Genomic DNA, 26,392 nt, shown 5'->3' with positions numbered 1-26,392 from the left:
GTTTTTAGTTTTACTTGGTCTATAGGAGGGTATGTGTCTTTATTTTCTGTTTTGCATGTTCAGACGAGTGCCTAGTTTTGTGGTAGAATGTTGAGTTGTAATGCCTATAAATAGGCTGCTTTATTGATGAATAAATTGTCAAGTCAATCCAGAATTTCCTCTTACATTTAATAGTTCCTCTACCTAATTTATTATATTTCGTGATTTCTCTCTGTTTTAATTGATTACTGTATGATATCTGTTTGGTAACTTTTTCAAAACTTTTTATTTTAATAGATTACGCCATGTTTTAATCGATTACCATTGCTTTGTATGTGTTTTTTGTTTTGAAAACTTTTTGTTTTAATCGATTACTTGTTTGTTTATTTGATTACATGATTGTATGTATGAGTTTAGTGTAGATCTCATTTTGTTTTAATTAATTACTTAACTTTTTAATTGATTACGCTGGCCTTAGGAGGAGTTTTTCTGGCATATTTGATCAATTTCGCTTGCGATTTGATTGGTTACTTGTAGCAGCTTTTGGTTTTAAATGATAACGAGGGCTAGTTTAATCGATTACTATGTGATTTTAATCAATTACTTGCGTGTCTGTTGATCAGTTACATTTCTTCATCTTGACCTCATCAAAGCCTCCATTACTCCAGCATTTACTCTCGCCACCTACCATAGCCCACCTAAACGTCTCTATTCCTCTATAAAAGGCAGCCCAAACCTCTACTTCAACCATACCTTCACCTTCTCAAAGTTATCATTTCCAAACCTTAACCCTTCTTCTACCTCTGAACCTTCGTTTCTCTTCCGAAGATGGCCACGAACCCCTCCAGAGCTCAGAAGAAGGCCAAGTTTCCAAAAGGAAACAAGGAGAGTGCTCTCAAGTAGCTCTTAGCTGGCTGGATACGTGGTTCTACGATGAAAACAAGAAGACTAATTTCAAGATGATTTACGCCGTGAAGAATGTGACAATACCCAAGTTTCTGGACTTGGAATGGTTTTCTCAGCAAGGATTCAACTTTTCTAATTTTCTCAAAGCACAAGGTTTGTCAAAATTTGTGCAGATGAAAGGAACTTTCTACCCGGAGTTGGTAAAAATTTTCAACACATGTGCCTATGCTGACATGAAAGGAAATTTGTACTCTACTGTCAATGGTGTAGAGATGATTATTGATGCTGCAGTTTGGAAAGTAGTTGCCAGATTGGATATGGGTGGAGTCCACAAGTTCGAAGAGTCTGCGGATGGTTACAGCAAGATGCAAACATGCAGAGGTATGCTTCTTGACCCAACAAAGAATTTGAGAAACAACCTAGGTGTTGGTGGTTTAACTGCTAAAGATAGGATGTTAGTGTATCTCATTACCTACATTCTCGCACCAAGGTCCAACAATCATGCATAGGTAACTGACGATGACTTACAAATCGAATATGGTCTCAAATCAGGTATTCAGATGAATTGGGTACTTATAATCGAAGATATTATGTTAAAGAGCCGTCGGTTAGTGGATTATGAGTTTCCATATGCTGTCTTAGCCTTTAGATTCATTGATTGTTTCTAATGAGATAGTAGATTTCACCAAAGCCTCTAATGAGATAACCAAAAAGGCATCTCAAGAAGCTTGGGATGAGATTTGTTGATCATGAATGGATTATGGTCGGAGAGCCACCAATAGCAGCAAACATGGACTAGATGGAAGAAGAAGCAGAAGAAGAAGCTCAATAAGAGCCAACACACCAATGGAACCCTTTTGAGTCTCTTATGATTCAAAAGATGGATGTCATTCTTCACCTCCATCAAGAGCACCAAGCCGATGTTCACAGTTCCTTAGAAAACATTACCACTAGGCTTGAGAACATAGAAACTAGGTTATCCCTTAGTAACCTTATCAACCTGGATGAGGATGAAGCGTAGTCATGTTCTAGTGCTTGGTTCTGCCATTTGTTGATCTGTTTGCAATGCAATGTTCTGTTTGTTGATCTGTTTGCAATGCAATGTTCTGTCTATCTCTGTTTGCAATGCAATGTCTATCTATCGATTACTTCTCTCTCATTTAGTTGTTCAGAAGTAAACAAGAACACTTTAATCGATTACTTTGAGTATCTAATCAATTAAATTATTCTTGAGTTATTTCCAAATGTTGGTAAGAACACTTTAATCGATTAAAAAGATAATATAATCAATTACTTCTTTGAATTAATCGATTATTTTGTATATTTAATCGATTATAGGCGATTATAACTGTTTTCTCTATAAATAAGCAACTTGTGTTCCCCTCCACATACATCAAGAGAATACTCAATATCTCAAAAATAACACATAAACCTCTAATTGAGACAAAGATCTTGAGCTGTCATAAGTGAAGAGAAAAGAGAAGAAAAAAGCTTTATAGTAACTCATGACTTCTTAATTGTTTGATTATGAGGACTTTTACTTAGAAGTGAGTTGTGTCTTTTGAGTTGAAGAACACATCCTCAGTCCAACAAGGGTTTTTATGGAAAAGATTGATCATGTTGTACCTCTCTTTACTTTTTTTTCTGTGCATGGTTTTGCACATCTTTTGGTTATGCATGAATCGCATAGGGCATGCTAGAATAGGATTTTCTAGTTTGGGCTAATAACAAGATTCTCTTAGGCTTATATTCACAAAGGACCCTAGTGTTGGGTGCCTTAGTCTCTTTTTCCAGGGTTGGAATAGTAGATTGGTTGTGATTGCTTGAATTTTTTATGCATCGTAAAAATCTAATTTTGGCTTTGGATTAGATAACTGGATTAGCTTCTCTAATAATAGAGAGTGAACTAGTATAAAAAGACTATGTATTTCTTCTCTTGATCTGATATTTTTCTCTCATTTAAGTATCAATCAAGTTTTTTTTTAAAAGATTCAAGATTTATATTTGTGAAAGAAAGGATGTTAATGAAGGATCTTGTTTAAGGGTGGATTGATTAAGTATTGATTACGTTCGATTCGTAAATGTTTTGTGATACGATCCATACAAAAGTTTTTTTGTAACTCTTTTTTTTAAAAGGTACGTTTTGTTTTGAAAACCAATTCACCCCCCTCTTGGTTTATTGAGTTCCATCATCTTTTTTCATACATGTGTAGATTTTGGGGTTAAAAATAAGCAAGATGAAGATGGAATGAAAATATTGCATTAATTGATAACAATGAAACCAATGGGAGATTGCGAGAAGAGGTTTATAATCCTTCCAATCACAATGCAACTTGGTCATGCAAAATGTTTCAATCTCAAGGCATACCTTGTAGACATATACTTTGTGTCCTAAAAGGGAAAGGTTTAACTAAGATACCGAGTAGTTATATTGTGAATAGGTGGACAAAATTGGCAAATAGAAAACCGATTTTTGATATTACTAACAATGTCCTAGACACGTTTTCTAAGTCAGAAAATGAGAGTAAGCTCATATCAGATGTATGGGGACACACTACTAAAAAATTGTTCTTTTACGACGCACATTCTAAGAAGGTTATATAAAACCGTTTTAGAAAGTCACGCGGTGGCAGTTTTGTAATTAAGAAGTATAATTTTTTTATGGCGCACATTCTAAGACGGGTTTTACGGAACCGCCTTAAAATGTACGATGGTGTAATTGAAGAAACAAAAAATGACGACGTTTTATGTGTCAAAACGTCGTTGTTTTTTCTGTGCCACTGTGTCCATTGAAATCCCTAACCTCTTTGAAATTCCCTTCATTTCTCACTCCACTCTCTCCACTTCCTCTCTGACTCTTCGAGTCACCCACTAGCCTCATTGTCGTTCAAGCACCACAAAGTTAAGATCCCAAGCTTCCATGGCTTGAGATTAGTACAACACACTGTGTCATTCTTTCGTTTTTTTGTGAGATAAGAAAAATAGTTTTTCTTTTGTTTTTTATTTCTTAGGATTTTGCGTTTTGCATTTTTCACTTTTTGGGGGGTTTCGACATGATTTAGTTTGGGATTTCTCAGATTTTGAGGGTTTTTGTACTTTTTTCTTTTGTTTTATAATTTCTCAAATGAATCATGCCACAACACCTAGCTCAATCTCTTTGACCTTTCCTCCCAATTTTCCCAAGAAAATATCACTTCGAGAAAATCTAGCTCAATCTCTCTGCAACACCTCACACTTATGGATCGAAGGAGAACCAAGAGTCTGATCTACGCCCGGCAGTGGAGCGGCGGTTCCAACAGCACTGGTTCCTCGTCGCCGACGATGTTGCCGGCTCATCCTCAGTCGCGCCTCGGTACAATTTTCGTCACCGGTCTCTCCACCGTCAAGCGCACGCAAAACGTGGCAGTGAAAGCCGCTGCATAGCGACTTACTCACGTGATGGCGTCTCAGAATATCACCGCCAACGACAGAGAGGACGCGGCGGTTTCAGTTCAATATCAGTTGGAAGACCAGCGGTTTCAGTTCGCTTGCTTGCAGGTGCGCGGCTTCTATGTTTTCGATTACGCTTCGTGTCTAAACCGTTTGATTTGTGATGTCTCATTCCGTTAGTCTCTAATGAACGATGTTGTTTTATGTTCGTTCGTGTTCACTATGTTGCCTTTTCTGATTCTATTTACTGAGATTTTGACCTTTCCTTTTGTGGTTTCGAAACTTCACTTTGAAGAAGAAGCTGCTCTTTGATTCTGCATTCTGAAAGGAACAAACACAAACTGCATTTTTAATTATATGTGTATATATTTATTTATATTCTGTGAAAATTTGAATCACTCTGCGTTGAATTTTATTGGATTTTTTTATTTTTATTTTTAATATAGTTGAATGGTTTGATTTAAAATTTTGATTTAATTTATCTTTTTAAGTCACCTTCATTGTTGTGTGTTTTAAAGTTTTTTTTGTATATCGATCCTTTAGTTAATTCACGTTACTGTCACTACTTTTTGTTAATTGGATAATGTTGCAGTAAACATGAATAGGCTTACAAACTATATGGTTTGATTTTATCTGATTTGTTGATTTCACTGATTGGTGAAGACTTTGAATTGATGAGAAAACAGTAGGGAACTAGTTTTTACTTGATGCTGGTTTTATATGTAGCGGAATCATCAAGGAGGATTGTTGTGCTTGATATTAGTTGGATCTTGTGCTTGAATGCATGTCAATTACATTGTACGCTTGTTTGTTCTTGGTTCTGACAAACACATGGATACATGTTTAAGATATATGTGATTTTAAATTATTATGCTTCTTGGTTCATGGTTCTGTCAAACACATGGATGCAGTTTTAGAATTACTTTTGGGGATGTTAGAATTGTTGGAAGATAAAAGGAAGCAGTGTTTGACCACTTTGTTTATGTCTTTGCTGTGGAGGATGTTTTATTGTGCTCTTATGTTTTTTGTTTTTCATTCTAATAAAATTTATTTTATAAAAGATTATGTTTATGGAACTATAGTCTTTGAGTCTTTCCAGTTTCCATTCATGTTATTATGATATGTGGAAAGCTTTTCTTTTCTTTTTAGTTTTGCAGCCCTTTTTTTAAGATGTGAATCTTCCCTTGTGAGAGGGATGATCTCAAACTAAACAGCTCAATTATAAAAGAAATAATTTCTATGTAGAGTATCAAACATCATGCAAAGGGATGAATGAAGTTGTGAACATTGAAAAACAATTGGCTGAGTATGAAGGGGATTCTAAACAAACAAAGACAAATGATTTACAAACCTTTTTTTGGATCAAGAATTGCTAAAAAAAGTGGGAATTCTTCCACCATAATTTTCAACGACAAAAGGAAGTGGTAAAACGATCAAAATCGGCAAAGAAAGGACTATTGAACAACAACAAAAAAGAACACGACTTTGTAAAGCATGTGGCCAATATGCATTTCCTGATATTCATAATTGTCCCCAAGATTTATCTCCCTAATTTTGGTAAGAAACCTTCCTCTAATATACGTGAAAAATTGTATTTTATCATCTTTGTTATTTATCAAATTCTATTTGCTATATTGTATGGTTATCAGGTTAATTTGGAGGATAGGCAAAGGAAGAAAATGAAGACAAAATTGTAGAAAAATGGAACAACCAAGCTTCAATGTTTCTGTCTAATATCAAGTGAAAGTGCACATGTTGAGTTAAAAGTGTATTGGAACAATTTGTAGTCATTAGGGTATAACGTACCATCTATCATACACTAGTATTTTGTTAGTAGCCAATACAACTATTGGTGCATAAGTTAATACCTTAGCACTTTGTTATGCTTTAGCTTGATTGGGGGAGGGGGGGGGGGGGGACTCAAGTATCATTGTTTAAATATGCATTTTTGCATCGGTTAATTGTGAAGCAATTAATATGTTTTTTGGTGCCAATGATAATGAAAATAACTATTTGGAAATAACCATTTAAAAATATTAATCCTTCCAATTTAAATGTATTAAATGTGTACCAACTAATGCATTCCACTATTTTATTTTTGCCTGAGTAATATACATCACTTGGGAAATTGTACTTGTGGTGATAGGTTCTTTATTTGAAAAGTTCTCACATTCTTTCCAAATTGACCAAGTTAGTAAGTTGTAGAAAATGAGAGTTTGATCCTTTCAAGTCGCTTTTCTTATCTTCAGTATGAGAAAATTAAATTTTGAGACCCCTAGCCAAAATAAAAACACCATACTAGGAATTTAAAATTACAAATCAATGGCTGTCTTATGGCTGAATTCATTTTAAAAGAAAAAGTCATTAATTACGGAGCGTGTTAAAGAGATAATTAAGATAAAAGAAAAAGTCATTTTAAAAATTTGACATAAATGAAGATAATTAAGCAGAGCACATTAAAGAGATAGAATACAAACACTCAGGGGGTGAGTTGTCGGTTGAAGTAGAATTACGGAGCGTGTTAAGACTCAACCCACCAAAACTACTTTTGATGCAACATTAAAGGTTTTTCACTATTTAATATTATTTCGATTATTACCTTCATCCACTAACATACTCTAACCATGATCCCTCATGTGAAAGAGTCTATATCAAATAATTTGCTTTAAGAATAAAGATGCATAAATAAGGCTAAATAATACCATTCTATCCATAGACATGGATTACCTAGATGCTCTTTCCAAGTTTTTAGGAGATAAATATTTTTCAATGCATAAGCCCTATAACACTACATGAGCATGGGTGATCAAGCCATAAACATGATATTAAGCACAGAAAAGAGACAATAATATCAAAATAACATTAAATAGATAGTTAGAATCATTACATCAAAAGTGTTTGGTTGTTGAGCTCCCAACAATGAGTGGTTTAGCCTCTCATTGTCATGAGAGGCTTACTAATACAAAAAGAAAGCAAGAGGTGTGGAAGAAAATGGAGGAAAGGGTCCCCAAGTGAATGGGTTCTCTCCCTTTTCTCGTGCCCTAGCTTCTTATTTTGGTCCCCCAAAAGAACCCCCTTGATTTCTCCCTTCTTTTTCCTTTAAAACGCAGCACAATCGTGTTTTTCGATATTGACTGTGCACTAAGCTGACATGTGCTCGCTAAGCGCACATGCAAAGTCTAGCTGGCATAAGTGACTGCGCGCTAAGCTGCAAGGTGCAGGCTAAGTTGTAGATGCGCATTAAGCCGCCTGATGCAAGCTAAGTCGCAAATGCGCGCTAAGCCGCCAGATGTGTGCTAAGCCTAACCTCTAAGTTGGCTCTTCACGCTGAGCAGTTGTTGACGTGCTGAGCAAGCTGCTCCAGTTCTTCAACCATCTTCCAGGCCTCCTACTATGTAATTCTACAAAAAATACACTCCAAAACACTATAAATCAGCTAACTTTAGCATCTATTGGACAAAAACTCAGAAGAAGTTAAATTCCTAATGTTTTAACACAAAAGAAGAAATAAAAGAGAGGAAAATTAGATAATTGCTATGTGATTTAAATATTCAAATTACTTAAGCATATCAATTATGAAACTCCCCCAAATTTAAAGCTTTGTTTGTCCTGAAGCAAAAGTGAACTAATACTACACTATGTTATATCCATGGCAATGTTCATGATGTAACCAATCACAACAACTAAGATAATTGCATACTTTTCAAACAATTTCAGCTTCCAACCCTCAAGTTCACACTTGCCATGGTTTTCATGATGGAATCATGCAAAGAATGCACTCAGAGATTAAAGTAGGTTAGCAAGTACGATAGGTATCAAAGAAAGATCAACTATGCTTCACTCCTCACAAGGCTAGTGTTTCTTTCAAGCACACAAGTGTTTCAGTTATATGTATTTCATGTAAGTCGACTGAAGTTATAATCCCCAACTTTGCACATCATCTAATTCAATGCAATCACACACACACACACGATATGGATCACTAAGGACTTTATTAAGCTTGTAATGTGGTTGGGTTAACAAGAAAGTAATGGTTTTTCTTAGATTCAAACACTTAGGTTCTAGGAGAGCATTCACACATTCCCTGTCTACTTAAAGAACCCCTTTTTGGAGTAAATAGGCATTTTGGTCCCTGACTTTTGACCCCTTTTGCAAATTAGTCCCTATCTTTTTTAAATGTAAAAAATAGTCCCTATCTTTGCATAAGTTTTGCAAAATAGTCCTTGCTGTTAAATTTAAAAGTAACGTCGTTAGTGAGGTGCATTGTTGGCAATTTTAGTGCCACATAGACTATCCAATGTGGCAAATCGTCCCAGATTGTGACACGTAGACTGGACTTTGATGCAAAATTTAATAAGTTGTCAAATATTTTCTTCTTCACTTGCTTCTTCTTCCTCAAATTAGGGTTTCTAAAGCTTCTTTCTATGCCCTTTTTTACTTTTAGTGCCTTCTTTACGAAATATTTCACACATAGGGACATGTACTTTTGTAGCCAAATTTCGTGGAAAAACTAACCAATGAAAAAATAACGATCCAGATAATGATAGGTAACATTGTTTTTCCTCTATCCATGTAACACTTGCAAGTGAACCAGATATTTAATGACTGTTAGGAAATTGGCCTAATTAACCTGGTATTCAACTAAACAAAAGAGAATGTAGGTACTACCATTAAGTTCCAAAGCATATTCGTCTGTAGGAATTTCATCCTTAGAAACAATTGAAAAAGAATACCTGCCATGGCACAACAAAAGCACAAAAAGTTTAAAATTTCAGCCTATTGATATATTTTTACATATAACACAGTCCTTTTAGAATACCCAAAATCACCTCCACAAAATTTGCAGTCTGCTAGTAAATTATGTTGGGCTGGTTTTCGAATACTGCTTTGCTTTATGTATACAATTATTCATTGAGTCATAATCATATGAATCATTTATGCATTCAGAAGGATCAAAGCTTTAGAAACCCTAATTTGAGGAAGAAGAAGCAAGTGAAGAAGAAAATATTTGACAACTTTTTAAATTTTGCATCAAAGTCCAGTCTATGTGTCATAATCTGGGACAATTTTCCACGTTGGATAGTCTATATAGCACTAAACTTGCCAACAATGCACTTCACTAACGGCGTTACTTTTAAATTTTACGGCAAGGACTATTTTACAAAACTTATGCAAAGATAGGGACTATTTTTTACATTTAAAAAAGATAGGGACTAATTTGCAAAAAGGGTCGAAAGTCAGGGACCAAAATGCCTATTTACTCAACAAATTTGTCTTGATCCATAATAATGCTCTCCTATAGCCTAAGATAGGGTGCACAAAGATAGTATTTGCATTTAGCTCAAGGTTCAATGACACATTCATTCACATTTAGGCTCAAAAGGGTGCAAGAGATTCAATCATTCATTAACATAGGGTAGATGTTTGTCTACGTGGCTGAAATTAAAATAAACAACAAGGCCTTGATCATATCCACATCATGTATGCACTCAAGCAGTTCAAGAATCATGCAAAATCAAGAAAATGAAATCAGTCATTCTCTGGCAATTAAGATGCACACAACTCACACGGTAATGTGAAGCATTTAGTTTTTCATCCATAATTTCTTGTCATGCAAGCTAACCAACTCACTCACACGCATTTAATTCTTTACATCAAGAGTGTTTGGTTGTTGAGCTCCCAACAATTGGTGGTTTAGCCTCTCATTGTCATGAGAGGCTTACTAATACAAAAAGAAAGCAAGAGGTGAAGAAGAAAATAGAGGAAAGGGTCCCCAAGTGAATGAGTTCTCTCCCTTCTCTCGTGCCCTAGCTTCTTATTTTGGTCCCCCAAAAGAACCCCCTTGATTTCTCCCTTCTTTTTCCTTTAAAACGTAGCACAATCGTGTGTTTTTGATATTGACCGTGCGCTAAGCCGGCATGTGCTCGCTAAGCGCACATGCAAAGTCCAGCTGACATAAGTGACTGCGCGCTAAGTCGCAAGGTACAGGCTAAGCCGCAAATGTGCACTAAGTCGCCAGATGCAGGCTAAGCCGTAGATGCGCCCTAAGCCTGACCTCCAAGTTGGCTCCTCGCGCTGAGCGGTTGTTGACGCACTGAGCGAGCTACTCCAGTTCTTCAACCATCTTTCAGGCCTCCTATTATGTAATTCTACAAAAAAAGTACACTCTAAAACATTGTAAATCAGCTAACTTTAGCATCTATTGGACAAAAACTCAGAAGAAACTAAATTCCTAATGTTTTAACACAAAAGAAGAAATAAAAGAGAGGAAAATTAGATAATTGTTATGTGATTTAAATGTTCAAATTACGTAAGCATATCAATTATCACAAGTGTTATGCAACAATTATACTAAGATTCAAACCTACATGCAATATGGTACCATGTTAGTGAAAAACCACCCTGGGGCGCTTAGGAGTACATAACAAAACACACCACACAATGGGTATGTCAGGTCACTCTCACTAAGTAAAATAATAAGGTGACCAGTCATGGTCACTCTATTTTACGAGAATGTTCCAACCATATGGGATCAACATATGCTTAAAGGAGTATTCATACCGAGTGTCTTTACCCCCAAAGCCTAGACTCCAAAGAATCCATCAGGGTCTCACCTTCCTGATTCAGGTCCAATCCCTAAAACAATTTTTGCAAGCAAACACTGCTCATGAATTATACAATACCTATGACCTCACACTCGTGTTTCAAACACGTTTAACACATTACGCTACAATTTAACACTAGGAACCTACACTTTTTTTTTAACATTGCGCATAAACATTTTTCTCAATATAAACACTGGTCGGGTTATTATATAATTCACAGCTCACAACATAATTATTGTCACATCAAGTGTTAAATACACACTTAATCACAACCAAATATCATGCCCACAATTTAACATCTCATAATGTCACAATCCACCATCACAGGTTTACATGTATCTCACAAACTAACACATGTTCAACTTTGTACTTATACTCGATTTCAACAATAAAATTATAAGCAGACACTGCTCATGAATTATACAATACCCACGATCTCAAACTCGTGTTTCAAACACGTTTAACACATTGCGCTACAATTTAACACTGGTTTCTAACTAGGAAACCTACATTTTTCCTTTAACACTGCGCATCAACATTTTTCTCAAGATAAACATTGGTCAGATTATTGTATAATTTATAGCTCACAACACAAGTAATGTCACATCAAGTGTTAACCACACACTTATTCACAACTAAAACTCATGTTCACAACTTCACATCTCATTATGTCATAATCAACCATCTTATGTTTACGTGTATCTCGCAATTTAACACATTTAACTTTGCACTTATACCCAATCTCTATAATTATATTATAATCTCAAAGTAATATATTATTCTACAATTCATCATATATTTAATTTATCACTTATATACAATTTCAATCATAATTTCATAATCCCAATATAACTATTTATTATGCTAATCTTATTCAAAACACAAACAAATTATACAAAAATATTTCTCAATCCACGGAGAGTAAAACCCTTCAAATAATTTCACATAATCATACAAAAATAATTTTAATACAATAAACATCCCAAAATAAACCCCAATTTGATCTTTTAAGAATCCCTACACATATTCATTCTAACCCTAATTGCGATAAACTCATCCCTTACCTCTAAGTGGGCCAACGTGTGTATTCTGACAGCGATAGTGACATCTCTAACAGTTTCCTGAGATTCCTCAAGCTTTTTCTCTGATTATTCTGATAGGGTTTCTAAGCGTTAGAGGGAGAAGAAAGGATCGAAGCCTTCATTCCACTGTCTACAGGCGATGAGTATTTCTCCCTCCACAGACTTTAGTTTACAAATCCCAACGATGAGTATTTCTCGAACCATATACCAAACTTTCATGACAATCCAACGGTTAACAAGTCCATAATCATAGTTTTACTGAGACAGTTTTGGGTTTCTGCGGGAAAAGAAAAAAGCTAAGATGCAAAGGGTATTTCTCTCATCTCTGACATGTGTTTGTAATTCCCAACGGTTAGAATGTTCAGGAATGAGTTTAGAAATTGGTTCTCAAATTTCTCGACAATCCAACGGTGAATGAGTCTGAAATTGTCATTTTTCTGAGACAAGTTTGGTGGTATGCGGGAAAAAGATAAGATTTTGGGAGGAGGAGAAGGAAAAACGAAATTGAGATAAAGAAGATGGGTAGGAAGTATTGTCAGTCTCAAAATTGATCTAAGATGCCTCTAGTTAGGGTACTCATAGCCTATTATTTACTCTATTTTTCTTTGTTTATTATTTTATAAACAAATATTTTATTTTATTTCCTATCAAATGAATAAATAAAATATTATTTTTATTTTTCTTTAAATTATTATTTTAATAAAATTATTTTTCCTTATTTATTTATTTATAAAAAAATATCAATATTTTTCTAAAACTATTTATTTTTAAATAAAAGTTATTTTAATTTATATACGAAAAAATGGAATATTACACATTTCATATTCCATAGGGTTTTATTTGCTATGCAATCTTTTCCTGCTTTCCTCGACATTTGCTTCTAGTGTTCATGCATGTGGATCGACTTTTTCAGATTTGGAAACTTAGTTGCTTTTGGTGTACTCTATTGGTTTTCAAATTCTGAGATAAGATGTCATTTTTTCAAACAAGATGAGTGATCTACGTCAGGGTTACAACATTCTGAGACTTTCTCAGGTATGTAAATACTATGCAATAGTATTTTTTTTAGATATTTTTCTCACTGTTGGTGTTGTGATTGTGTTGATTTGCCCTTTCATTTTATGTAACTAATAAATTTCCCATATGCTTTTTTCGAGGAATATTGAAAGCTTGCAACAATGTAATATTTGCATGTTAAATACACAGATATATATATATATATATATATATATATATATATATATATATATATATATATATATATATATGTATATGTATATAGGTTTTATATATCTAGAAATTGCACAGATGTGATGTTTGTCTATTAATTAATTCTAATTCTAAATTGGGATTTCAATATAAATATTCATGATCTTAATTTCTTCTCCTGGCCTGTATGTTTTTCTGTTTGTTTTATAACTTTCATATTTCAATTTTTTTACTTAGTTTTTCATATATTATTAACAACATATTAATTAATTAGCTCATTTGGTTATCGGGGAAACTAGCTTTATTGGTAGAGGAGTTGTGGAATTTTGTGATGGATCCACCTTCAGTAAGAACATACTTATGATCTATGATATTGCACTTTTATTACTTCTAAAGTTAGAAGAAATCCCGAATTGCATTTTTGTGTTTCATCACATAGGAGGTGTTGTTGTCCAAAGGAATTGATCCAACCTTTGTTTGGATCACCGTTGGGAGATTCCAGATTTTTCTTCTTCTTCATTGGGTGCGTCTGGATTTGTCATTGTACAATGGAATTTGCAAAAATACTTTCCAAGCATCAAATTACATGTTTGTTTGGGAGTTGGACTAGAAATGTTGCGATGTGCATCACAATGCAGATTCAACGGAGGATGAACTGAGAAGTGGTTAAGGGTGAAGATTTGTTAATGGTCAACCTATGTTTGCTTCCCACCAATAGATTCCCCAACATACCTAAACATAGCCTTAGTTTAACCAAATTAGGGTTAGGCTAAGGCATAAGATACATTATTATTTTTTATTGGCAAAAGTTAGTTGTTAGTATTGTTTGTTTTTTTTTTTTTTTGGGGAGATTCGAACATGTGAACCCCCTCCTCCCCTTCCTTTTTTCTTTCACCACCAACCTTATATCTCTGATAAGATATACTATCTAATATTTACTATTATACAAACTAAGGGCAAGGCTAAGGCATTCGATATATTATTTGTTATAAACTATTTGCTGGACTATGATGGCATTATGCTTCCTTTATCAATATGAATCATGTGATTATGAGTGGATTGTTATGTTTAAGCTTTTAAAAAATCTAAAAATATGGAATTCGGTTCTAACTTAGCCCAACAAAATTAGTTTGTATGGTGAAAGTTGTCCAAATTTTATAAATTTTATCTAAGTCATATCTTCTAGTCAATATATGACTAAAAACCACCTTTGTCACTCCAATTAAGACAATTCGCTGAGAGACCGCAGCTAAGGTGAACTAAGAATATTTGTAATTAAGACAACTTTCCATTGAATACTTTTTGAAAGCAATATCTTTCCTTGAGTTGTAGTTTATTTATATGTAGGTTTCCGAACTATTTAACAATTAAAAATTAAGTCTCTAAATGTTTTTCAATTTAATTAAATAATAAATGCAAGTTTAGGGATCCAATTAAAATAAAGTGTATGTTTGAATATCTGTTTTACTTAAGTCTATGAACTATTTGTCTTTTTAAAAAAAAAAATAAGTTTTTAAAATATTTTTTTCCAATTTGGTCCCTAATTCGTATATGGTTTTTTAATTAGGTCCAAATTAAGAAAAAAATAAAAATATTTTAAGGACCTAATTTGTATGTGATACATTAAGAATTTTATTCTTTGTATACTAATGAAACATTGATCTTGATACTAATGAAACAATATTTCAGCAAAATGTTTTATTAATAAGTGTACTAAATAAAGTTACCTAACCAGATAAATAAGTACCAATTTTAAAATTATTCTATTTGTCATAGACAATATCATGTTTGGACTTTATCTCAACAATTATTCATGCAATGACAGACAATGAGAGAATATACTTATTTTCAGTGTCCTTTGGAAGGATAAAATCAAATCATACTTTGTGAACAACAAAAAGAGTGGGGGTTTAAGTGCGAGCATGTGGCTTGATCTTGCATATTTTTGTTGAACTACATTTGGTTGGATCAGTTGCTTTGGTTTTCGTCATATTCTTTGTACACCTTTACTTGCCTCCGCTAAGCAAGGGAACCAAACCCTTCAAAGCTAGTTTCTCATTGTCTTTACACTCTCTTGGGCCTCATTTTCTTTCTTTTGTTTAAGTCAGTCTCACCTTGGTTCTTTATAATTTAGTGAAACACTAGTGCATGTCACATATCTCATTGTCTTATTTTTTTTTATCGACAAATGTAGCATCGTTAGTTTTTGTTACTAGAGGGATTCGGACAGGCGACCTCCCCCCTCATTGTCTTCTTTAGTTAGGTAGAAAATGATCCCCTATCTTTATTAATAACAAGAAACTGAAAATTAGAGCGTTTTTTTTACTAGAAACATTCAAAAACTGAAAAGAAAATAGATACACGTGTTTATAGGATTCAATTGTAAGGGGTGAGACTTGTGTCTCACATTAGAAGAATGGAGTTCTAGTATGAGGTTTATAAGATTTTGGACTCTCCAACTTCAGTATCTAACTTTTGTAGTATGATTCTTCTAAGGTTTTTATCAATTGGTAACAGAGTCTTTCATCATGTCTCTCAACTACAAATGAGTGGTGCGGGAGATGACACTGACATTGCAATATTTGTTTAAGACTAATCAAAAGATTGGATGATAAATTAAGATCTTCCTGAATATGATTACTGTCACTTTTTTCTTATTACTTGTAAGGCTGATACGCTTGTTGCAATACTAACAGTGTGACTGTGTGAGTAACAATTAATTATGATTTAGTAGATTTTTAGAACATGGAAAAAATATAATATGTTGACAATGTAAAAAGTTTTTTGGCGTAATCAAATGAGAGTCCACCATGTATGATAAGTTTGTTGACTTTTATTATAATTACTTTAAAAGTCATATTAGCAGTGAATTGTGATTGAACGACAATAAGTATTTTACATTGTTAGTGTATGACCATTAAATTCTAAAACATAATAATTTTAAACTTTCACCAAATATGATAGAAATATATTTCTCTCTATTTCTTAAAGATGATTACTAGAACTCTTCCACTCGATCACTTTTGAATATTAACTTTATTGTTGGATGAATCCATTAATCCTTTAGAAATCTTCGAAAAGAATGTGACTTCTTCCTAAAGTGATTAACAAATACTAATTATTTCATGTTTTAAGCTCCTTTGAAACTTCAAATTTCCAAATTGAATATAAAAGTCTCAAGATAAAAAAAAGTTCAAGACTTTAAAATGATTAAATTTGCTTAAATATAGTGATCATCTATATTGATAATAAAGGGAATACTCCCATTCAATGTACACATTTCACAAAATCATTTTACCTTTTGTCAATTTTTAAATTTTTATTATTTCTGTTTTAATAACTACCCCTAGTCTCAAGTTGATTGTTTTTTTTTTTTTTTTACTTCTAATTTTTTTCTTTCTCTTTTTCATTTTTAGTTAAAGTAGTTAAAGAGACACGAAGTCTCTCTCTCCATTAGTTTAAGTATAGAAGTACTTCTAACTCTACAAATACTAAATTTATCAAAGTTGTTGAAAAATCTAGTAGTAAAATAGATGGATGTCCATATTTCATTAATTGTTTAATTAAATGAGTAGAAATTGTGAAAGACTTTTATGATGATTCAAGGGTTATTGTTAATGAATCAATGAAAGTAAATTATCTCGTACCCATAAATTGCAACAAAACCAACCATTCTTATATAAAATCGCTTTGATCCCTTAATATATTTAGTTTTGGGGTTTTAAGTTAATATAGAGTTGTTTTTATTATCGAAAGTTGCAACAAGGAGTTCATTCAGTGAAAGATGATTTACTTAATGATAACCGAGGATAAATTTAGAAATGAACATTAATATACAATAGACTAAATTTGTAACGCTCATAATGAGTACATTTTTTACTAAATAGCTAAGCTATATGCATGGTATGAAAACATTCCAAAGGTACTTGCACGGAATCAAAGGGAAGGCTTTCTATTGGCTAATTAACAAATTAGATTACCTGAAAAAAATAAACAATCAAATGGAAATCAACCACGTCTATTTGTGAGGTACCTTTTTTCAAATTTTTGGTACTAAGTAGTGTTTTTCTTTACTAAAATCTTTGAAATTTATTATATATAAAATTGTGCAGATCTAAACTATTTTTTCATATTAGTTGGAGCAACGGGAGAGTATTAGTATAATAGATACTAGTAAATTCTTATAAATTTTTATATTTGAATTAGGATTGCAAAAAGAAAAAAATGAAAACGCTAGTAAGAGGAATGAAATATAATAGAAGTTAATTACTAAAGGAATTGATGCTATAAAAAATATTCAAATAAATTTTATTTAAAAAACAAGTTGTTGAGATTAAGTATTATTTTGTTTGTTAATGCGAGATAGGATAAGTTGTTAAAGGATACACATTTAATTATCATCTTCCAACATGAGTTTGATTTCTCTTGAAACCTTTAAAATTTCACTTAATAGAGAAATTTAGATCTTCAGGAAAATTTCTTTGTACTAAAGAGCTAGTTAAGTAGTTATGACTAGGTAAAATTGTATGTGATTTAAATTTTACGATAATTCTTTAATTGAATATCTATTGATAGTCGTAATATGTTATTGGTATCTTAGCTAATAATATTGATGTTATTTCCTTGTCCTTCCACTTTAAAGAAATTTTAAAAAAAAAACATGATATTTTTTCATGTTATAAGATTTAATTATTATAACATGAAATCTTAGTGTATGTATGGACACACGTACAATAACAAAATCATGTCATACCTATTCATTTACATAGAAGCAAGTTTTTATAGTTTTAGGGAAGATGAGTGTAAATAGATATTCTTGTTAGTGGATATCGACACAAAAACAAACATCTTGTTAGTTGCATTGATCCCTCAGGAATTATCATTATGTGATTTTGGTCTCACATTTTCTAATTGAATAAATTAGATTTTTTTTCAAGTATTATAATGGTACAATTTTAATCACTTCATGAGCCTTCCATTGAATATTTAACCATTTTGTTGACTTAATGTTGGATGATGATGTGTTGTCTAACACATATATGTTGAGATGACTTAATTATACTTTTGAATCTTCTAATATGATGATGAACCAAAAATACAATTAATCCATTTGAAATCCTCATATCAATTGACACATCGTCATCATCATGTCAATAAAAACTCGATAGAAAAACCAAAATCATGTAATTGTGATGCCCAAGAACTCAATCTACACAATTAAAACTAGAAGGACCAAAACCATATAATTACAATATTGAATAAACTAAAACTACATTGAAATATAAGGTTTAAATATTTTTTTAGTCCTTACAATTTAATATTTTTTTTATCCTTGTATTTTTTTTAGTTTGTACAAATTATGTTTATTTTACTTTTAGTCTTTAAAGTAAACATAATTTGTGAAGATTAAAATAAAAAATTATAAAATAATAAAAAAAATACTAATTACAAGAATAAAAAAATATTTAACTTTTTTTTTACTGCAAAAGATATTTAAACTTAATCATAACTCAAGAGGGTTTATCTCAATTAATTAAATAAAAATAAATGAATTATTGTAAACCCATGATACACTTTCATCATTCCTACTAAAAAAACTAAAGATAACGGTAATTTCCAGAACGGGGGTAGAGTCCAGGGTGGTAAAGATAACGGTAAAAAGTCATACCTATAAATAAACGTCATCGAACAAACCATAGACTCGATTTACATTCTAGAGTGCTTGCTCCCTTGCTGATTTTTTTTGTTCGAAAGCTGATACTTTTTGTTGATTTTTTTTGTTCGAAATGGCTAACGAGAGAGTGTTCGCGCTTTGCGCTCTTCTTCATTGCGTTAATCACCGGAGAAAAATCTGTTCCATTCATCATTTTGCATGGTAGCTACAACTCGATCCATGCTTTGTTTTGTTTATTTTTCCTGGTTCGTTGTTGGTTATTCATTATTTGAAGTGTCATGGTGCTGGAATTTAGCTCCACTTCAGTGAAGGGTTAGCTTCAAAGGGAAGAAGTGAGGAATTACATCTAATGATGAGAAAAAAGATTTGAACTTTAATTAACTTACATAGTTCATTATGCCTGTGCCTGTATTTATCCTGATCTAATCATTTGATTGTCTCATCATTGGGTGTACCTTTTTCAGAAAATAAAAATTGTCTACATTTCTCAAGTTGGGTTTAGAGCCTTCATCTCTGATTATTAAGGAAAGTGGTAGAGGATGAAATAGTGGACTTAAATAACTAACTATGAATCAGTACACATGGTTGATACTAATATAGGAAGAAAAATAAGAAAAATAGAGTAATGATTCATTCACTAGATTCTGTTCACTTACTAATGAGATATGGATAATATTTTTTTAGACTCTATTTGGCTGCAATTCTTGACTATAAAGAATATTATATCACCTTCCCATTTTTTTTAGCCCGCCTATCCTTAAATTTAATTTTAGTCTTGGAATTTTTGGAAATCATATTAGGTCTTTAGAATTACTACTGGTTTAGCATTACTGTGTGGTAGTGCAATACCTTTTTGTAGACACTAGATTGGAGCCTAATATCTCCTACATTTCTCCATGCGTTCCTTTCTTCAGAATCACAAAATGTTGTGTGATAAAATAATTTTTTACTGCAGACAATATATAGGAAGTAAGAAGCATGTCTTCTATACCAATCTATATATCAGAAATTGTGGCAAAATTGCATGCTACTTTAATTTCTCATATAACTCTATCCATATGTTGGTTGTTCAATCTTTTTATGTTTAAGAATGAGAGCAAGAAAAGAACTCAGCAAATTGTGATGTTGATAGAAACCTTAGTAAGGAAGTGGGTCTTGATGAGAATGTTAATAGGCCCAAGGTTTGGAGAGTGTATACGAGGAAGAATGGAAAAGGGAAAAAGAATGATGAGGTGGCAGAGGATACATCAAAATAGTACTATATAAGTAGTAGTATTGAGCAGTAGTGGGCAGGAAAAGAATTCTGTTATTTGGTAGGGTCACTGAATCAGTGATTTGGGATCTGGTAGTACACTATCAGATTATTATCTTTTATTCCTTCAGCTGTTGAGATTGTAATTGTCCTACCATAATACAATTCCACTATTTCATCCATTTCTTCCCACTGTTTTTATCTGTTATTTACTGTTTTATTCATCTTTCTCATACTTAATTCCACCAATTGGTCCGACCTGCCAGATCAATACCCCCTGAAACCAGAAATTGTAAATGCCAAGGATACCCAAAATGGGAGAGCGGATTGAAGCTTTGGAGACACAAATGGGTAACGTAACAACGACGTTGCATGACCTCGCTCTGCAGATGCAGCAACATGCTCAACAGATGCAGCAACAGAGTGTAATTCTTACTGAGCTCAGCAAACAGATCAGTCAGAAGGGAGTGTCGCCAGAGGGCGAAACTTCTGTTGGTGACTCAACTCAGAATGAGTCTCGCCTCGCCGGAAAGAAGGTCAAACTTTCGGTGTTTGAAGGGGAAGATCCTGTAGCGTGGATTACGCGCGCAGAGATCTATTTCGACGTGCAGAATACTCCTGATGAAATGCGGGTGAAGCTGTCTCGCCTGAGTATGGAGGGCTCAACAATCCATTGGTTTAACTTGTTACGGGAAACAAAGGATGATCTTTCGTGGGAAATTCTGAAGAGAGCTTTGATTGCGAGGTATGGTGGTAGAAGATTGGAAAATCCGTTTGAGGAGTTGTCTACCCTCCGTCAGACGGGAACGGTAGAAGAGTTTGTCGAAGCATTTGAGCTGCTTTCTTCTCAGGTGGGTCGTTTACCGGAGGAGCAGTACTTGGGTTATTTCATGAGTGGCTTGAAACAACCGATTCGGCGGCGGGTGCGAACGTTGAACCCGCAGAATCGTATGCAAGTGATGAGGATGGCCAAAGATGTTGAAGAGGAACTGAAGGAAGAAGACGATGAAGGAGATCGTTACTATGGGAAGAATCGTATGAGCCGTAGTGAGCCCAATGGGCTGCTGTCTAAATCTCGAAATGGGTCTAACCCGATCCACAAAGATTTTACCCGCTCTAATTCGGGTGGGTACGCTCCAAGTCAGAAAACGGGTTCTACCGGGTCAAATACAAATCCCACGTCCTCAATGAATTCAACAGGACGAAAAGGGGAAAATGACCGTCGTACGCTGTCGTCGGAACGGTGGAAGGGAGTTCGCGGCGTTCAGAGTGATGAAATAGCTGAACGAAGAGCCAAGGGGTTGTGTTTTAAGTGTGGAGGGAAGTACCATCCCACGCTCCACAAGTGTCCTGAACGAGCAATGCGTGTTCTGATTTTAGGAGAAGGGGAAGAGCTGAACGAGGAAGGGGAAATTGTTTCTCTTGAAGCCACTGAAACGGAGGGGGAGGGAGAGGGAGAGGAGACAGAGGCGGAATGCAATCTGATTGGAGTGATGGGTAGCATGGGGGAGTATAATACGATGAAGATTTGTGGAAAAATTGCTAGTATTGATGTGATGGTTTTAATTGACAGTGGAGCTAGCCATAATTTCATCTCCCCAGAAATCACTACAGCATTAGGGTTACTTGTGACCCCTATGGCAGCTAAGAACATCAAGCTAGGTGATGGTCATAAGGTTCTTTCAAAGGGAATATGTGAAGGAGTTCAAATTGATTTGGGGCCCCAAGTTTTTCATGTGGATGCGTTGGTGTTAGAGCTGGGAGGTTTAGACGTGGTGCTGGGAGTGTCTTGGTTGAGCACTTTGGGGAAAGTGGTGATGGATTGGAAGGATCTATCAATGCAGTTTATGCACGAGGGAAGAATGGTAAACTTACAAGCTCAGGGCCGTATACAGGAAAAGCAGAGCTGCTTACACTCCTTTTTAGAGGATAAGCATAGAAGGGGAGGTGAAGGTTGGTGGTGGACTCAGTAGGAAGAGAGGGATATTGCTCAAGAAGCTGGACAGATGGAATTGACCAAATTACTAAGTCAATTTTCTGAAGTATTTCAGGAAAAAATTACTCTACCCCCAGAAAGAAGTCAGGTGCATCAGATTAAGTTAATTCCTGAGCATAAGGCCCTACAGATATCCTTATCACCAGAAAAAAGAAATTGGAAAGCAGGTGACGGAGTTGCTAGCTGCAGGAGTTATTAGGACCAGCATGAGCACGTTTTCGAGCCCGGTTATCTTAGTCAAAAAGAAGGATGGGTCCTGGAGGATGTGTGTGGACTATAGAGCCTTAAACAAAGCCACTGTTCCAGATAAGTATCCTATTCCAATTGTGGACGAGTTATTGGATGAATTGTATGGAGCAACTATTTTTTCTAAAATAGATTTAAAGGCTGGATATCATCAGATTCGTGTTCATAAGGATGATATGCATAAAACTGCTTTTAGGACTCATAATGGACACTATGAGTACCTTGTAATGCCTTTTGGGTTGATGAACGCACTAGCAACATTTCAGGCTACAATGAATGACATTTTCAGACCCTATCTTAGAAGTTTTGTATTGGTGTTTTTTGATGACATCCTGGTTTATAGCAAATCTGAAACTGAACACTTGGAGCATTTGAAATTAGTGTTGTCAGTTCTGGAATCTCATTGCTTTGTGGCCAATGAAGCTAAATGCAAGTTTGGTTGTAAACAGGTGGACTACCTTGGCCATGTCATTTCTGGAGATGGGGTAGCAGTAGACCCAGACAAAATTAAATGTGTATTAGAATGGCCTGAGCCTAAAAATGTGAAAGGAGTGCGTGGTTTTTTAGGGCTCACTGGGTATTACAGAAAATTCATTAAGGATTATGGCAAAATTGCCAAACCTTTAACTGAATTAACTAAGAAGAACAATTTTGTGTGGGGAAAAGAAGCTTTAGTTGCTTTCAAGTTACTTAAATAGATTATGACTACACCTCCAGTGCTGGGATTGCCAGATTTTTCTGTGCCGTTCGAAGTGGAGTGTGATGCTGCAGGAAGGGGCATTGGTGCAGTTCTGATGCAAAAGAGACAACCAATAGCTTTCTTCAGCAAAGCTTTATCTGATGGGAATTTGACAAAGTCTGTGTATGAAAAGGAGCTTATGGCCTTGGTGCTTGCAATCCAACATTGGAGGCACTATCTTTTGGGCAAACCTTTTGTGGTTTATACAGATCATAAAAGCTTGAAACATTTCCTGCAACAAAGAGTAACTTCACCTGATCAACAATGTTGGTTGGCTAAGCTTCTAGGTTATCAATTTGAAGTAAAATATAAGCTTGGATTAGAGAATAAGGCTGCTGATGCTTTGTCAAGATGCCATGGTGATATGGAGCTGGCTGTGATGTTATCATATCCCACATGGTTGGATGGAGAGCAATTGCTGCAAGAGGTTAGGCAGGACCCTGTATTGAAGAAAACAGTGGAAGAACTCAAAAGGAATCCTGGAGCTAAGACAGGATTCACTGTGTGGCAGGATGTCTTATTTTATCAGGGTCGTCTGGTGTTATCCTCTGACTCTCCTTCAATTCCCGTGTTGCTAAAGGAATTTCATGAAACGCCTATGGGGGGACATTCAGGGTTCCTAAGAACTTATAGGAGATTGGCAGCTAATCTGTATTGGCCAGGTATGCAAAAGAGAGTTAGAGATTTTGTGAGGGCATGTGATACTTGCCAGAGACAAAAATATGCAGCAACAGCACCTGGAGGCTTGCTTCAACCTTTGCCTATTCCTAATGCCATTTGGGAGGATCTTTCTTTGGATTTTATCACTGGCTTACCCAAATCTAAGGGGTTTGAGGCTGTGCTAGTAGTAGTGGACAGACTATCCAAATATAGCCATTTTCTGCTGTTGAAACATCCTTATACTGCCAAGTCTGTAGCAGAATTGTTTGTTAAAGAGATTGTCAGGCTTCATGGTGTTCCTCTGTCTATCATTAGTGATAGAGACCCCCTCTTTATGAGTCATTTCTGGTTGGAGCTTTTCAGACTGCAGGGCACTAAACTGAAGATGAGTTCGGCCTACCACCCTGAGACAGATGGCCAGACTGAAGTTACTAACAGATGCTTGGAAAGTTATTTGCGTTGTTTTGCTTCTGAACAACCAAAGACATGGTCACACTGGATTCCATGGGCTGAGTTCTGGTATAATTCCACCTTTCATGTATCTATTGGTAAGACTCCTTTTGAGGTAGTCTATGGGAGGCAGCCACCAAACATCATCCGTTTCTTGAGTAATGAGACCAAAGTTGTTGCTGTAGCTATGGAGCTGTGTGAAAGAGACGAGGCTTTGAATCAGTTGAAGGCTCATTTGCTGAGAGCACAACAACAAATGAAAAAATATGCAGATAAGAAGAGAAGGGAAGTTCAGTTTGCAGTAGGGGAATGGGTTTTTCTTAAGTTAAGGCCTCATAGGCAGCAATCTGTAGCAAAGAGAATCAATCCTAAACTGGCTGCAAGGTTTTATGGGCCGTTTCAGATCATTGAGAGGTTGGGTGAGGTTGCTTACAAGCTTCAATTACCTCCACAGTCTAGGATACATCCAGTTTTTCATGTCTCCTTGTTGAAAAAGGCTATTGGTGATTATTCTGTGCAAGGGGATCTACCCACAGAGCTAGAGGTTACTGATATGGATGAATTTTATCCTGAGAAGGTCATTGGTTCACGCACTATCACTCAAGGAGGAGTATCTGTGCCTCAAAGTCTTGTTCAGTGGAAGCACAAGTCCAGTGATGATGTGACTTGGGAAGATGATGCGTTCATTAGAGGACAGTTTCCAGATTTTAACCTTGAGGACAAGGTTGTTGCTAAGGAGGATGGAATTGATAGAAACCTTAGTAAGGAAGTGGGCCTTGATGAGAATGTTAATAGGCCCAAGGTTTGGAGAGTGTATACGAGGAAGAATGGAAAAGGGAAAAAGAATGATGAGGTGGCAGAGGATACATCAAAATAGTACTATATAAGTAGTAGTATTGAGCAGTAGTGGGCAGGAAAAGAATTCTGTTATTTGGTAGGGTCACTGAATCAGTGATTTGGGATCTGGTAGTACACTATCAGATTATTATCTTTTATTCCTTCAGCTGTTGAGATTGTAATTGTCCTACCATAATACAATTCCACTATTTCATCCATTTCTTCCCACTGTTTTTATCTGTTATTTACTGTTTTATTCATCTTTCTCATACTTAATTCCACCAGATGTAGATTGGTCATTATTATTAGTTGTCACTTAATTCATTTCGTATGAAATAACATATCACATGCTTTCTAATTTGATCATTTTGTTGTTATACTGAAATGGTCATTCCGTTATTGATGTCCAATGGATCTATGTAACTGTTTTTTCTGTCATGAACATTTTGCTTCTTGTGTTCACGGGGATTAGGTTATTTGAATTTGAAAAATTAGTTTCATTTCATGTATTCTTCTGCTATTCAAATTCTGAGAAAAAGATGCCACAGTTCATCCTTTTGAAAATAAATCCTAAGAAAAAAAACTATGATTAATGTTGATGAAATAACAATGGGATAAAATATAAATGTGAAATATAATATAAATTATATTATATTAGTATATTACTATGTAATTAATATCTACCAGGGAAAAAGAAATAGCATGTATCACATTATAAACTGAGAGAGTAGGTAATTAGTTAGGTTTGTTATAAACTTGTTGGTTTACCCCTGCGATGCACAGGGATTTTAGTTAACTTTTTTTTTCATTGTTTCTTTCAGAAAAAAATATTTAAAAGTGCTCATATTTAAATATATATATATATATATATATATATATATATATATATATATATATATATATATATATATATATATATAAGTTTTTATTTATATACACCCATATATATGAAAACAAATATATTTTTTAGAAAGAATTATATTTGAATTTTCTTTTTAAAATTTAAACAGTTGCATAGCCAAATAATTTAAAAAAAAGTCTGAAGTAATTTTATTGAAATATTGAAAGGGTGGATCACAATAATATAAAGGATTTAAAAATTCTTTTTAATAAGGGAACTATATTTTGTTTAATGCAATTGAAACTTATATAAGGTAAAACTCTCATAATTGATATGCACTTCGATAACTCACACAAATAATGGCAATTTGTATGCGAAGATAACTAAAATTATTTTACCCTCACCAATCTATAACATTTTGTGCGACATGAGATATGACACAATATATCTTCTCTCTTTTTGTTATCACACATGAATATCTAAATTA

The 26,392-nt window shown here is 34.3% G+C and overlaps 1 protein-coding gene across 1 annotated transcript; it reads left to right on the top strand.

Moving 5' to 3' along the window:
- The first annotated feature begins 20,450 nt into the window (after positions 1–20,450).
- LOC102663417 (uncharacterized) lies at positions 20,451–23,076 on the top strand. Its single transcript, XM_006588006.3, has 2 exons — positions 20,451–22,105; positions 22,263–23,076. The coding sequence occupies exons 1-2, from the start codon at positions 20,451–20,453 to the stop codon at positions 23,074–23,076; spliced, it is 2,469 nt and encodes an 822-aa protein (XP_006588069.3).
- Positions 23,077–26,392: the final 3,316 nt, after the last annotated feature.

This window comes from Glycine max, chromosome 9, assembly GCF_000004515.6.
Source record: "Glycine max cultivar Williams 82 chromosome 9, Glycine_max_v4.0, whole genome shotgun sequence".
NCBI classification, from domain to species: Eukaryota; Viridiplantae; Streptophyta; class Magnoliopsida; order Fabales; family Fabaceae; genus Glycine; species Glycine max.
Note: the sequence above shows the minus strand (reverse complement) of the source record. Positions and strands in the feature narration are given on the sequence as shown.

What these genes read in the sequence shown, in the direction of transcription:
- LOC102663417 (XM_006588006.3), top strand. Translation starts at nt 20,451, where the DNA reads ATGGGAGAGCGGATTGAAGCTTTGGAGACACAAATGGGTAACGTAACA. An exon ending in GAAGGTTGGTGGTGGACTCA is followed by an intron (nt 22,106 to 22,262) that starts GTAGGAAGAGAG and finishes AAGGCCCTACAG; the next exon opens with ATATCCTTATCACCAGAAAA.